Source organism: Anoplolepis gracilipes, chromosome 10 (assembly GCF_047496725.1).
Source record: "Anoplolepis gracilipes chromosome 10, ASM4749672v1, whole genome shotgun sequence".
Classification (NCBI taxonomy): Eukaryota; Metazoa; Arthropoda; class Insecta; order Hymenoptera; family Formicidae; genus Anoplolepis; species Anoplolepis gracilipes.
Window position 1 is genome coordinate 2667470 of NC_132979.1, and position 16423 is coordinate 2683892.

At 38.6% G+C, this 16423-nt stretch overlaps 2 protein-coding genes across 7 annotated transcripts in view; one reads left to right on the forward strand and one right to left on the reverse strand.

The window, feature by feature from the left end:
• Window positions 1–16423, forward strand: part of Fak (protein tyrosine kinase 2 Fak) — a 53132-nt gene that overhangs the window by 17276 nt on the left and 19433 nt on the right. Inside the window, exons 1-2 of one of the 3 annotated variants that reach the window (XM_072900520.1) lie at window positions 9947–10347; window positions 12852–13460. The exons of 1 other annotated variant lie outside the window; for it this stretch is intronic. In XM_072900520.1, the coding sequence (XP_072756621.1) occupies window positions 13378–13460 (83 nt within the window). In that variant the 5' untranslated portion in view covers window positions 9947–10347; window positions 12852–13377. Of the gene's footprint in view, window positions 1–9946; window positions 10348–12851; window positions 13461–16423 lie in introns of those variants that run through there. One more of the 3 variants, XM_072900519.1, reaches the window with a different exon arrangement.
• Window positions 1–16423, reverse strand: part of LOC140670084 (uncharacterized) — a 34857-nt gene that overhangs the window by 13033 nt on the left and 5401 nt on the right. The window contains exon 1 of one of the 4 annotated variants that reach the window (XM_072900557.1): window positions 2540–2595. The exons of the other annotated variants lie outside the window; for them this stretch is intronic. The gene's annotated coding sequence lies outside the window, so the exon portion shown is untranslated. Of the gene's footprint in view, window positions 1–2539; window positions 2596–16423 lie in introns of those variants that run through there. 4 annotated transcript variants of the gene reach the window in all.

Genomic DNA, 16423 nt, shown 5'->3' on the forward strand with positions numbered 1-16423 from the left:
AAATTGATCAAGTGGGGTAATTGCGCTGTTAGACGCGTTCGATCGGCTGCTGTTGCAGGTGAATGAATCTCTCCCGACTCTCACGTTCTCTCCTCTTTAGTCTGTCCATCGACCCTAACTAGCTATTTATATACACGAGTCGTTCGCGTCTGTGATCGTGCCACTGGCGGTATCTACGCTTAGGACATACATACACGCACTCTTTGCGTGTGCACGCACGCACGCACATGGTTGCTGCAGCCGCAACCAACGCGATATACGAGAGAGTTTGTATGTGTGGAGTCGCTCTTGTCCTGCGCGTCCCTCCTACTTGTATATCGCGCTCAATTATAAGCATACTAGATATCAATGCCTAACGCTCGCGTGAAAGAACATGAATATATAAATCGCTTCTTATAAGAAAGACGTAATTATTTTTATTATCATTTTTGAACGAACATGGACGACTGTTGTGTCCATTCGAAGAATATTATCGTGTACGTGAAAATATGAATGTTACGCGGTGTCGCGTAATCCTTCGGTCAACGGTCGCACATTTTCCACGCAAGATAAAAACGCCTTCCTTTTATAAATTAATATAATTAATATAATAATATAAATTATATTATTAATATCAATTTTGGAATTAATAATAATTTTATTAATAATTATATTAATAATTTATTAATATACATGTAATAAATTAATATAATTCTATAAATTCCTGCACGACTATGTAGATATGTGATTCATAATTATTCGAACTCTTATATCACACATTTTAACGTACCTTCAAACGTGGATGGAATATCATACCTTTAAGCGTGCAGTTCATTGGTATAAAAATGTAAACTTGGATCGATCTATAAATATCTAATGTCACGTGAATTGAATATCAAGTCTATTAAGTGCCGGTGGACAACGCGCTTCTTTCCGGGCGGAAATAGGAACGATGCCTGGTTGCGTTCAGGCTCGTTTGTCATTACATTGTTCGTCGGTCGCTCATTCGTTTCGAGCTACATGGCTGTATCTTTTCTTGTGTATCCTAGCTTCATGCGTTCAAACACGCAACGGGATGCGTCAGAAAGTGCATGATATTATCGATATTGTATATACGGGAGTGAAAGAGAAAGGAGGGGAAGGAGGAGGAAGCGAAAGAGGTCATATGTCATATACCACGTGGATCGTTGTGACGTGAACCCGACATAACTGACGCTTCTAATAACGAGTCCTGCTTGACTTATTCCGTAGAAATCGCGAGCTTTGATTGATTACACAATCGCGGAAATTACGTAACCGTCGATGATCATCGCATCGTCTCGTATCGCAGGTAAAAGGGCAATCTGTCAAGCGACATCGTAAACGTTCGAATGTGCGTATTTGTATTTGGACATGTGATATAGGTAAGACGTAGGATCGACTACGTCTCTCTTCGCAGAGAAGTTTGCTACTCCCTTTTCCGCGTTCTATATCTGTAGCGAAAAGGAGCAATTGCCGGGGCAAAGAACGGGCTCGGGAAATGCGGATTTGACGGAGAAGTCGCCGCGAAATTGCGCGTATATTAATGGCTGGCTGGTTGGAAGCGCGTAATCATCGATTCTCTCCTCTTCGCTTTCCGCATCCTTCCCCCGTGTTCCTCCCATTCTCATTTCGTAGTCTCGATGTCCCGTCGCCGATTGTGATTACGCTGTCGTGCAATCACTCGAGATGCATCGAAATCGTATTAGACACGTATGCGAATCGGTGTAAAATTCCAATAACATTAAAGAGACAACGCGTTTCCGGAGATGTGATTCCGCCATTTATGATTTTTTATTTAAATATTGAATTTATTTAAATATTTATATATATATATATATATTTATTATTTATTTATTCTTAATCCTTGCCTTTCGACTTAGGATGGCTTCCAGCTTACATGTTTTACGTATTTACATGTAACCATTTCATTTCTGGAATTCTATAAATCATATGAGTACGCTTACTAATTTTACCAAAATATATCCCATAAAGTAAAATAAATTAAACTAAAATAAACAAAATAACTCCTTAAAAATATAGAAAATATAATAAATATAATGTGTGTGTGTGTGTTACTGTACTCTCGTAGACGCTAGGAAAGGAACGCGTTCGTTTCGCTAAAAATTTAATCGCAATCAACCCCCGTCCCCGGATTAGAGCGCACAATGTGCGTTCGTGGATATTATACCGCGCGGATGGAAGTGGAATTTAAACTGTAATCCTCTGTGTCCCGAGTCTCCCTTTTCTCCGTTCTAAATTCGTCTGTTGCAAAAAGGAGCAAGCGCGTGATGCACCATCCGCGTAACGTGGATTTAATGCGTGCAGAGAATAGTAAACGCGACTGGTTGCCAAATTGCTCTCGTTGCTGAATTCGATACGTATCGCGGACGAGAAAGAATCTAATTATTTATTTCCCTTTACGGAAATTCGTACTCTCTTGTTAGACGAGGAATCGAAGATTCCGCTCCGACCTTGATGCGAGTTATTTTCGTGCGAAATTACAGTATCTGCTGAATGTTGATAAATGAAAAAGAAATACCTTTTTTTTACACGGGTTGTAACAGCTTTATCCGAGACTTAACTGTACGTATGACGACTTAGCGTCTTCTTTGATGTTAGCTATTTTCGTTCAGACTCTCGCGCGACACGTTGCGAGATGCTTCTTCCATTAGTCCGGATGCGTTTATCTAGACATGAGCGGGCGAGACGCAGGATTAAAGTATCTACATTTGAGCGCAAGTCTACAGGATGTAGATCTAACTCTTTCTCTCTCTCTCTCTCTCTCTCTTTGCCTTTTCTCTCGTTACACTCGTTACTCCAATATTATTCTTGTCTTTCCAAGGCGGATGCAATTAACAACAGTAAACCAAAAAATATGCTTTGAAAGTTAATACCTAAACATTTAACGTAGTTACTGCGCGACGTGGGAAGAAAAACGTTCGTATATACTCGTAATTATTTTAATTACAAAATACGGTGTGCGAGAGAAATAAAACATTGGGATTCTGTAGTGATTCTACTTTAACGCAATATATTGTCGAGATAATCTGGTTTTCTCGGAGAGAGAGAGAGAGAGAGAGAGAGAGATATCGAACGGTCACAAACCGGTAATTAAAATGTGAAAGGATTTCCGCGAAGATGAACGATTAACGAATACACGTCGCGTAGCGTTTAATTACTTTAGTCCAGATGGATGAAGCAAAGCATTTTCTTTATGCGGCGGATTTAAATCGGATATAAAAGTCCACTCACATAATTACAAGTAATTCCAAGTCAGTCTCGTCGCATCAAAGAGAATTTAATATTTTTTCTAATTCTAACATGGGATCTATATATTCTTCGTGTAAACCTCATTTTACCTTAAAAACTGAAGAATACCGATTGCTCATTTTCTAATATAATTAAAGCTCGCGCGTACGCATGAAATGGAATCCCAAAATTAATTACACAATTATTTAGATACGAGAGATGGTTCGTTACGTTACGCTATAATACACCCATGCGTGTCTCTGGTGTCTGTATTACGTGAACGCGTGGGCGATTTAATTTACTGGAGCGAGATGGGTCGATCGAGCGGCGACGAAAATTCATGGCACGTGACACGCGGAAAGGACCGCGTGCGCGTGAAAGTCGCGTGTCGCGCATGCATCGTGCATCGTGCATTTCGACAAGGGACGAGGGACAACGGCGGCTACCGGCTCATTGTCCAGTACGTTCTCGTATCTTCGGGCGTGTATAAGTGCGGTTCGATGAACTTGGAGATACTTTTGTCCGCGCGCTGGACGGTTGATTTATCGCGCGCTTCGCGTTTGATCTTATTTTTTCGGCACGAACATCGAGAACAACGAGCCGCTTCTCTTGACGCGACGCAGAAGCGTGTTATCGGTCACGGGTCGCGCGGACCAGCTCCCTCTCTTTTGTGATTCACGCGAAATTTCTCAAAGTTCTTTTCAATTTACGACAATGTTGCGCGGTCGAATAAATACCTGCGATATTAAGTGTTGAATGTTACGCGATCTTATTTTTTTTTTTTGTTTTGTTTTTTTTTTACATACATGCGCTTATTAAATATTAATCGTATTTAATTCGCACGAGTAATCGAACGATAAAGCGCATCTGCTTATCGCTTACCGTTGACATTTATTGCCTGTTTAGATGATTGTTAATGTGTACACGCCGTTAGGGAAGTAATGACTGTGACTCGATTAGCTGTATACATGCGTGTAAGAAATTCCTCGTAACTATTTATTCAGACGAGTCTATAGATTTCTCGACAGGCGTTTTTCTCCTATAAAACATGACATAAATACGACATGACGGGAGGACATTAAAATTCAAGCTCTCTTTCCGGAACATCGTCTTGCGCGAGTCAAAGTTTGTACGAGTTATGTCATCGATTGACAATCGTCACGTTAATTATCGCATTACTTATCAGATAAATTCGATAAACGATGTAGGCTTTATCGCTGTCGAATAAATTGGCATCACTCATAAATTCTTAATGTTTTCATATACATACACATACATTTATACGAGCATTATCGCGCACGAACGACTAATGTTAATTGGCCGAATTAAATTTATCGCACTCTAAACTTTCGACGCGAAATTAACGGTGCAATTCAGGCACCGCGAAACATCTAGAGAGAAATTCATGCCAATTAGCAATTTATATTAAAAGCCACTACACTTCGGACGCAGTGACTTTTCCCCAGACTTGTTATTCATATTGCGTAAACTGCACCGTGCATCTGCAGTGTCCCTCATTTCTCGCGAGAAATTTCTCCTTTACGTACCCTTGACGACTTTACAGAATGATTTATTGTTATACGTTGATATATTAAAATATTATTTTATCAGATTTTGAAAAAAAAAAAAAAAAAAACAATGAACTTTAACATATTAATTTTGCGCAGCCTCGAGTAAGATATTTCTTTAAAATTGCACAAAACGGATTAGTATCATTTCTGATAAAGTTTCGAATCAAATTCGAGAGAATCTATTGATTGACCTTAACTCGAAAAAGGGCGAATGAATATTATATTGTGTGAGTAAGCGTTTCCTCGACTATGTATATTGCAATACGGTTTGTGAGGCGAGATAATCAGCGCTGCAACGACTGGCAGGAAAGGTTTTAGCGATAAGTCGTGCGATAAATCGACAAGTGGCACGAGAGAGTGTAAAATCGTCGCGGACATTGTCATGATAGACCGGATGGCGTGCGCACAGCCATTGCTTACTCTCGGTATATACTTGACGGAAGTTCAAGGACGTCGTTGCGCGGGAAATTACAGAAAAACTCAGACCACGATAAAGTGCGGTAGATATGAAAAATCACGCAAACCAGTGCTTAACATGCTACGGAATTACGCGTGGTTTGTTTTAATAAATTGTTATGAAAACATTGTAACACGTGCAAAATATAGAGAGTTTATAAAAGTAAAGAAAAATAGTTTAAAGAAGAGAATATTTACTTTATATTTATTTAAAATTATACAAAAATATTTGGACAAGGGATTGTCTAACTAAAATTTTTTAAGTCTTTAAATATATGTAACATATGCAGATTGATAAAGTAAATGGCATTACATTGCATTCTGGTTGATCAATCAAACTTTTTACGATGTCGTCGATCGTGCGTTATTTTCCTTTCCTTCTCGAAAAGTTCGCAGCTTCAAACGAACAAACGGTCCACAACGATGAAACGAGGGTGAACCGCAGATCGATAACTCGATATTCGCGCAGTCCCCTCGGCACGAGCGAGCGAGACGAGAAAAGAGATAAATAGTCGCGAGGTAGGAAACACGCGTCGTCCAGGGAAGGGGAGGTCCTTGTGCCACCAGGCGATTTGCATCCGAGGGTATACGCGTGAGAGAGTTGCCTTTTCGTTAGGGCACGTATCAAGCCGGGGATATCTCGTCCCGTGACGGAGGGTCGAAGCTCGAGGGTCGACGATAATGTTTCTCTCGGAAGCTTGCCTTCAGTTCTCTTCATAGCGCACGAATTAAATATTATCTCACCGTGAGAAGAATTTAAGTGATTTGGAAAAGTGAAAACTTGATGCGTTTAAAAATTTCTTTTTTAAATTTATAATTTATTATAGAAATGATACGATAAATCTGTGTCAGACAAATAACTTATTTGTCATGTGACAAGAAATTGTCAAGATGTCAGATAAATTCCATTTTCGTTCGCGTTTAGATCGTCGTACACGATTCGGATATTAATTAATTGGGTATTAATTTCTAGACTAATTAAATTAATTCTCGCATATTGATTCGTTGTGCTAACGTTAGAAATCGCGAGCTCGCGGAAAACCAAGGCATGCCATGATGAGTGTTGCCATTTTTCTTTTTTCCGTATTATCCCAAATCCATCGCGTACAAAACAGCGAGGAGGCGTGAAGATTACGCAGCACGTGCCGGGAATTCCAGAAGGTTGGTCGCAAACGAACGCTATACGAATTCCATCTCGTCCATCCCTTTCCATCGCGCCGGGTGTCCGACGAAAACTTTGATGGAAGTTTCATCGAATTAGCCATAAGACAAGTGTGACTTCGTGTAAAGGCACGCAGAAGAAGATCTTTCTTCTTGGAACGAAGAAAGTCGCCCTTTCCTACCCTTCGCCTTCGTCATCTTTTTATGATCGTCATGTTATCCGGTTATAATCTTCCATCATCTTGAAAACCGTCACCGTCGTCGAGAAGTATGCATGACTCATGCACGTGGACTATTGTAATCTAATTTAATTTATCAAATCGGAGAGAGTTATGTAGGACTTTTTCGTTGGACTTTGTATAGAAAAATCCGAGAGATTCTTTTCTCGGAATGAAGGTTACCCTTTTTTTCTCCGTCGTCCTTTTTCTTACATGTCGTGTCTAGTAATATTTCACCATGTTTGAAACCGTTAAATCGTTAAAGAGACACGCGTGAATCACGCACGCAGGCTAATACGTTCTATTTTAATTTATGGAATGTTAGGTGAGAACTTCTTTTCATTGGTTGAGTACAGAAGAAAGTAATAGATTTCTTTTCTCAGAATAAAGATCGTTCCTTGTAGATCTCTATCTTTTCTCTATCATCCTTTGAAAGTTTCATTTCGTTGAAAAGACAGATGACGTGAATCATACAGATGAAATTAATTCTTTTATTCGTGCAGTATTAAAATAGACATGTATATGGTAGATATTATTTAATTTAAAATGACATACCTGAAATATTGCATTCCAGAAATTAATTTTTATAGAATATTAAATCTCCGTCAAAAATATAAAGCGTCGCATGAAATATAAAAATTTTAAAATCGTATGGTAAATCTCCGGGCACAGATTGGCTTGGCTTATCAGTATTGATCAAACACGGCATCGTACTTTTGACCCCGGCTGTATTCGTATTCCGAACAAATTTAATTTATTCAAAAGTTGAATCTCGTATTACGCCGTCGCAAAAGACACCATAATCCACTATGCATTAATTATTAACGTTAGAACGAGGAGTGAAGAAGGAGAGAGAGAGAGAGAGAGAGAGAAAGAGAATAATAACGTTAGAATATCTTGTTTTGTGAAATATATTTTCGTACGTGGTACAGTGAACTCTGGCCGACACTATTTTCGGACGCGACCTCGTCATCGGTTTTCCGATGAAATCGACTCGCGCCAAATGACTGAATCGATGGATTTTGCATTGAAAACAAATATCGTGGCGCATCCATCTCTGTACCCCGTATGTACAAATATAATCCGCAATTATGTCGTTGCAAATGACACTTAGGTCGGTCGACGTCGGACAGGTATATGCAAATGTTGCGGAACGGTCAGAGATATACGTTTCTCTTCCTGTAACGTCCATCGGTCGCGGGGAATATTCCAGTTGTACTTACTCAGGAAGTAGCGGGAGGGGGTTGACATGTGCGTGTGTGTGCAAGTACCTATATACGTGCGTGTACGTGGAGTCGGAGGGGTTGGTTACAAGCCGGCCGGCCGGCGACTATCCAGGGCTGCAGCTATTGCGAGATTTTGCGCGATGAAATATCTCGTCGCGAATAAACCTGACGAATCTCCTTTCGTCTAATAGACTAGGACTAGAGTATAAAATGACGATTTATCATGCTCCGGACTAGGATTAAAACGACAAATTGCAGTATTAATTTTACTGTATTATTACTTTGTACGTAGAATTATGAGATGTGAAGAAGCAAATATGGAACTCGAAAATGTCGATAAAATAAAAATGCGCAGTCTTGAAGAAGAATAGAAGTAATCGATATAATCGAGATAAAGACATTTCTTTAAAAAGCAGAAGCATGTATAAACTGGAGCTGAATGACTGTAGGTACTTTGAAAAATGACGATTTTATCAGGACATTAATTAACTTAAATATTTAGAGCATCCACTTTGAGGGAGTGCTACAGCAAATTAACTTAATAAATCAATTTAGTAAACCACATAACGCATGTACAGTCCATTGGGAATTCATTGTGGACTACTCTGCGGGGTCATTGGGGCGTAGGCTTCCATGTTTAGGAGTGAATTTACGGCGAAATTATTCCGCATCTCAAATTTAAATCATGTATTTTTCAACTTTAAAGATTTCTATCTTTTTCTTTCGCTCTCTCCCTACATTTTATTCAGAACGAATGTTAATTTAAGCGTGATTGTTGTCCAAATTTTGATTCAAATAATTTTAGAATCTCGTCGACGGGAAGTCGATCGACACTCCTCATCCGATAATGCAAAAGTCGCTTTATTGAATTTTCAAACTGAAAATTAAGTGATAAATTTAAGCGCGTTTCGCTTTTAAGCGACACGTCTTTTTCCCGATTCTTGAATAAATAATAATCGTTACATTTACAGAAATTGTGGCAGTCGAAATAATACATAGTATCTGTAGACAGCTATTCGCGATATTGCCATTTCAGCTGGATACCATAACCGTCTTTGCCAAATTAATTAAATTAACTAATTACTATTATTAAGTAGCGTCAGTTTGCGTGCATGCATACTTGTGGGAATTTTGTTGGCAGGATCCCGGACACGCTGTGCCATACCCAGGGACTGCCGAGTCCCTCGGTAGTCAGATTCATGCTTGAGTGCCTCGAACTCCACATGAAAACCTTGAACTATATTACGTGCGAGTTGTATCATACGGAGTTATGCGCAAAAAAACCCATCAAACTCCGCGATACCTATTGATTAAAATGTATATATTCTTTTGAGGAAAAAAACGTACGCAATAAAAATTTTCGTATCTTCTCATCGTCTATCGAATGTAAATTATCTCGTCTTTTTTTATTCTTTTACTATATTTCTCGATCATATATGTACTTATAGAAGAGCTTCTTACAGTATACAATAAAAATAATCCATCTATACAAAGTATCAATAACTTAGATAGAACATGTCAAAGTGTCAAGTGTTACGCGAAAAAAAAAATCATAAATATCTCGTTCGGTTTGAAACCTTATCTCTCTACAGTCTCGTTTTTTATCTCAGTATATAGAATTAAATATAATTTTCCGTTATCTCTCATTATATTCTATATATAGGAGTGGCTTATAAATATACATCATATTACTCGTATCGAAGAATGAATCGGTAAAAAGTTGATTCGATCGGTCGATGAGCCAATCGTGGATCGTCGATTTTGACAAAAAATACTACGATCATCCCTCGCTTAGGAAATTCCGCGCGCGCGTTATTGGCAGCGGATTCCGTCGCGGCCGTTCGCCTCGACGCGTCGTCCACGAGGCCCTGCTGGCGCGGCAGCTCGACAGGCAGGGGTTGCAGGGGTTGCCGACGCCGGTTGAACGGGGGTGAAGGGCAGGAAGAAGGGCAGCGGTGCGGCTGGGGAGGGAGGGACGCCGGGCGTCGCGGCGCAGCTGCCGCACCCAGCAAAGCGCCTGCTCCCCTTGAACCGGCAAAACGTATACCTGACGACGACCACGACCACGACGACCACGACGACCACGACGACCACGACGACGGCGACGCCGCGCGTCCGCGCGCTGTCCACGCTGTTGCTAGGGACTCGGTCCTCGTCGATCATCGCGCACCGACGCCCACCGGTCGACGACGACACGCCAGGCGCCCACTCGTCCGCGTCGCGACGCCGCCGCGCGTCCACGGAACCCGGGACCTTCGAGCGAGTCAAGGTCGCTGCGCTTTGCATCGAGACGAGTGTTTTCGGTTCGCGGGGATATCGCGCGATACCGTGACAAATCAAATGTCAAATGGATGATTTCGTCGACAAAACGTCAACGTGCTTGCAGTGATATTGAGAAAATAAATCAACGTGCGCGAATGTGATCGGGGAATGTGAGATCCTTAACGATCCTTTGTTTGCGTGCAGGTAATTAATTAATCTGGCTAATAATTTCGAGGATGATTGTAAGATTGAACAAGTATTTGAAAGAGAAAGGAAGTAAAAGGAAGTGAAGATTGATTTCATAAATAATTCTTTAGCTAAAATTTCTTAAGTAATTTGCTTTGTCTAAAAAGAAAGTGAGATAAGACACTGATTGGCGCACAAAAATGCGCCATTTAGTTCTTCTCGAGCAGTTGATGATTATGAATTAATTTTTTAAATCAATGTTTTTTTGGTCATAAAAATTTTCTCATAAAATAATTTGAAAAAAATTATTGCGTCATTAATTAACATTTTTAATAAGTCATTTTCTATAGGTGTGAAACGGGACTTTTCAGAAAAAGAACATTAGTTTCCGGAAAGGTAAAGTTAAGTCGCGATTTCAGAGCTTCGAAATTTCACGACTGGTGATATTAATACACAAGTTGGAAGGGGGACGGTGAGTCCGAAAATCCTAGGGGATCATTTTACAGCGTCTAGCACATCCGGAAGTGCTCCAAAGATAAAGGCCGGGGTCGGTGGGTGGTCCGACGATGAGAGGTGGAAGATTTCGTAGCGCGATGTCAAGGTTGCACGACCTTGGTTCGGTCGGTGACACGGACAGCGAAATTCCGTAAAATCGGGTGTGTCGCGCGATGTCTCTCGTGTAAGTTTCCCGTCTCACTCATTAAGGGTACCGTATGTCCTTCCTCTTCGCTGAAATCTCTAATCTTGTCTCCTTCGGAGACATGAGAATTCCTACAAGCGTGTTGCGCTTAACACACATTTCGTTTTTATATAAATGTAAGTATGTTAATGAAATGTAGAAATTATGCGGAATAGAGTCAATATTTCTCTTTCTTGTTTTAAAATTTCTATAATTATTTTTTTATTCTTTTATACTTGAAATTTCTTAATGTATCATAATTATTTTATATATATTTGGAAGACTAAAAGAAAAGTAGACAAAATATATTTCTATTTAAAATATATTTAAATTGAATATATCTTATGCTATTTTATGGAGTATAATAGTCCTCCGGAGAGCTTCGTGGTTACCCCTCAAATTTTTTAAATGAAAGAATAGACGCAATACTCGACTTAAAAGTTGTATTGGTTCAATTTAGAGTTTTTATTGCAAGGCAATCTCAAACTACTTGAAAGTTCATTGACCCGTATAGGTTCAATTCGCGGTAACGTCAGTTTTATGAGCTCTACGTAGGCGTAACTTTATAAAATTTTACGAGAGCCAAACGAGCAAATTCTTGCCGGTTTTTTTAAGATCATACACCGGAATTTATAAAAATTTACCAACACAACTAAATTAATACAGGAGATTATTGGAACGATTCTTGTTGTAAGAATAATTTAAAGAGTCATAAATATATCTCGTGGAGATACTAAAGTTAAAAATCTGCTTAATTTATCAATTACGGAATATTATTTTAATATATGAACGGAAGGCATCTTTAAAGTTTTTTAATAGAGTGAGTCTTGATATTTTTTTATTCGATTACAAAGCATTCTCATACACGTAATATTTTTATTTCGATTAAAAATATAGTCAATTCAAAATCTTCTTTAAGTCCTCTGTATGATTCAAATTATAAGAATAATTTATTTGATAGAGGAATACAATTTTATCGTAGGTGCAAGATTACTAGATAGAGAATTAAAATAATTATACAAGAGTTAAGTTTTATTTTTAAAGTAATTTTTACTATTATTATGACTTTAGGATGGAACATCGGTAACTCGTCAATTCGCGTAATCAGCTTGGTTTGTGATAGCAAAAGGGGGGTTGCACTGCGGTGGTCGGGCTGCAGCAGTGACTGCAGGCAGGCTTAGGCGGTGTCCCGCAGTTGGGGTAGGTTAGGTACCTCTTCGTTATATATATATGTGCGTCCACACGCGATGGCCTTATCAGTCGTGAAGTTTCTTGGCGGAAGAGACAACGGAACATTCCTCGTGCACCGAATATAGATAATGTGCTTCATCAGGTCACGAAGTTGCCGCATTTGTCCCGTCGAAAAAATATGGAAGCGACTTTACTACTTCCTTTTCCCTTTCCCGCAAGAACGAGCGTGCGTAAAATTGCAACTAAAAATCTAGATTGTGTAATGTAAAATTATCGTGGCAAGATTTTTTTATATATATATAGTTTACTATATTAATTCATTTTAGTTCGATGGTGTTTCTCAAACTGCTTGTGACTTGTTGCTAATCTTATATTTATTATATAAGATAAATACGTATTTCAAACGAAAAAAATATTTTCATAGAAAATACAAAATTATTAAAAAATATTTGATTTACATAATATATAAATTAATAATATAAAATATTCAAAATTCAATTTATTTATTTCATCTTATATCGAATTCGAGATTATTAATACAATAACATTACATTGTTGTATTAATCTTTTTTTTATCATCATTATATTGATTATACAAACATCGTTATAAATATCGTATCTTTTCGAAATGCGATTACAATCAAAATAATAGGAAAAATAAGATACCACGAGAGGACATAGCGAGGGTCGTTGATCCAAGAAGAGCACGCCTGGGGACATAGTCCTTTAGTGCACCTGTCGCCCAACTGTTTGTACCGAACGTATCGATTCGGCGAAGACCGAGACGAAATAGCAGAGCGATTGTGAAAATAGAAGACCGACCTGGATGTTCGTTTAATTCCATCTCACGCGAAACGACACGCTGTAAATTGACGTCGTCCGACAAAACAGAGGAAAGGGAATTCTTTTGATTTATCCGACGATTCAATTTCATCGTCGACGGACAAAAGAGTTCGCGATAAACATGCGTGGTTGAACATTGATCGCTGGAATCCACGAACGGGAGAACTTTTCGCGAGTGCCGTGAAATATATATCCCAAAATTTTTGGACCCTCGCCATCGAAGATCTCGTATATTTATTACTTTCCGTGTACTGTGATTTATCGTGGTGAGATTTAAAAGTGGTGGGTGATGATAAGTGGCCCACCCCCCGAATTTCGAATGAAGTGGTTTTAGGATGATGGTGGAGCGCGTCGAGGATCACCTCTTCATGTATCGGCGCCCCGTCTACCGCGTCTTCCAGTACCTCGAAACCACCGAGTAAGTATACCAAGCGATATCACGTCTCTATGCGAGAGATGTCATTATCTGTCAGCGTTACAGCTGATGAGAGGGAAAATCTTGATAATCTGGGAAAAATTAGTAATAGGCGGAAGGTTCATATAATTCATACGGTTTTTCCGAAATAAAAATATTTACTCCATTCGATCATTGAAATAGATAATATTTGAAATTTCGAATATAACATTATGTCAGTCGGTTCGCGACAATTGATGTGAAATAACACTCTATTAGCGCAGCACATCGAGAAACAGGCGTTTAAACAAGAGATTTATCTCGTTTGAAGAATACCTCGCGGCAGTTTGCATGCACAAAAGCTTTGAAGACCCCTTTTAAACCGTGAATGAAGATACGAGAAGGTATATAATTGTGCAAGTGTGTAAAGAACGTTGAGATGGATGCGGAAATGGAGGTAGAGAGGGAAGGAGAGATAAAGAGAGAAAGAAAAAGAGAAATGAGCGAGCCAGCTCTCCTGCGCTGGAAAACGTTCCTTTTGGGTTCTCCTATTAGATCGATATCAGGTAACCATGGTAAAATTGTTGCCATCAACCGCGACTCCTTCGTAACCGCCGCTAATTGACATCATTAATAATGCTTTCAGATGGATTCAGGACCTCTCTTTGCCTAAAATTCCTAGAATTCATTGAAATATCCAAATTGAAATCCTCTGTACCGTCTAATGCTGATGATTAAAATATTATATTTCTCGCATTTATCTGCGTAAAAATAATGATCGATCGAATAAAAACTATTTCTTATTCATGATGTTAAAGTCCGAAAATTAAAAATATCCACTGGCGTTGCAACCGTTAGTTACTATTATTATATTATTCGGTATTTCAAATTAATTGACATTGAGATTGACTTTATAAGATGGAAACTTCACAGAATTTATATATTGAAAGTATTATATTTAATATCTGAATATATTTTAATATATTCAGGCAGGATGCATATATATATATATATATATATATATATATATATATATATATACATATTTTATATTGCAAATAAATTCGATAATATTATAATTTTTCTAATTGATTTTTTTCGCTTGATATCGAAGAAGCTAAAAGAGTGTAATAAATAAGAACTAACAATTCGCATTGCGTTTTCCAAGTATCAGAAGGGATTTGCACAGGCGAATGGTTGTACAGAAATGAGAAAAGTTGGTCCACCGTAGAATTCCGTGGAAAGAAAACCGAGACATAACGAACAACTTTGGAACGATACGTCTGTCACGATTCACAAGTAGTACAAAGACCAGCGGTCCCTTCGCAGTAACTTGGAATCGTCACCGTGTCTCACTTTGTCTGGAAACTACTTAACCTGATAATACAAACGAGAAAGCCTCATCGTTGTTACGCGATTCGCCATTACATTAAATTACTTCGCCCGACCCCAACTTTATCGTAAGTTTACGAGACGAAACCCGAATTCATTTGATTAATTACGCTCGTTAACAGAAATACAAAGACACGATGCGATAGTTGATCGCGACGTTTCGTAATTTCGAAATTGTCGAGCCATGTAACGATTTCGGGGAAGTCTGAAGTATCTTTGTGGTGAATGTTCTCTTTGACGCGATTGGTTTCTGTGACGGTTCTAGTATATCACATCAGCCTCGTAAAATCGGTAACATTGATCGGGGCGCTCTTTATTTCTATGAAGCTCAACGAACCGCAGTGACGGTCGTTAAATTTAGAGACACCAGGGTTTTTTTTTTTTTTACGCGTCTATCACTATATCAGAATTGCCGGACGATCTTTGCGCCGGAGCATCGACCTTCGATTTTATAGCTCGTGTAAGGGAATTAATTGCCGGCGTATGTTTACAGCGCTTCGCGAAAAGTGTCAAGACGCTTCTTTTATCTCTTTAATTTGTCCTTTATTTATTTCGTGTTTCGTTTGTGTTATGTCGGCGAACAAAGCATACCCGATACATCCCGCTTCGCGTCTCGACGTTATTCTCGCGGTTGCGGATGCCATTGAAATTTTCTGCGCACTTATGCATCGTGAATCGGAATGTGCCGTCATCGACGGTAATCGAACTGTCATCGGACTGACACTCCGAGTGGATGAAGAAATTGACGATCGTTTCCGTGGCGCATTCCATCGGGATGCTGCGCCCGGCGCGAATTCCGATCTTTCATCACCAAGACCATTCGCATCACATATTAGTGTGTAGTTTCATAAATTTTCACGATATGCGAGACTGCCTGTCATCGCGAGCATCAACACTGTTTTTACAAGTACGGCTTATTGAGAAGAAATATGAAATCACGATGCACTCGTGGGTATTAATTAAAACGCGTAATAAGATATTTTTAAAAAATATGGGACGCAATGAAATTACACATTAAAGCGTGATAAAAAATTAAATTTTTTTTTTCTAAAGCACCGTGATTACAGCTAATGGTATCTTTGCATTGGTGCTTGAACAATTGTTTACGTAATAATGCGACTATGGGATTGTTGCGACTATGACGTTTACATTAGCTGCACCTTGTTTTAACGATGCATTGTTTTGCATTGCATAATCAAAATCATTCCTTGCTCGCGAGAGCACTTTATCTGTCTATTATTCGATCATTTTTCGGATTATAAAACAGGATGTTGGGAATATAATTTCCTGAATTATATATTCTTGTTATTGTTTCATCGTTCTTACCCATTTTGTGTACATGTATCAACATAAAATGTGAACATGATGTTTGTTAAAGTATTTCTTTAAATCTTTCAAGCTTGTTATCTTTCATCAGGTGACATTAATACGAGAGAAAAGGAGAAAATTTAATTTATAAAATAAAATGAAGATAATCTTTATTTTATTTTATAAATTAAATTTTCTCCTTTTCTCTCGTATATTAATGTCACTAGTAATGGTCACAAATTTCTCGTTATATTTTTTATATTACTTTTTTATCTCTACGTATAGCG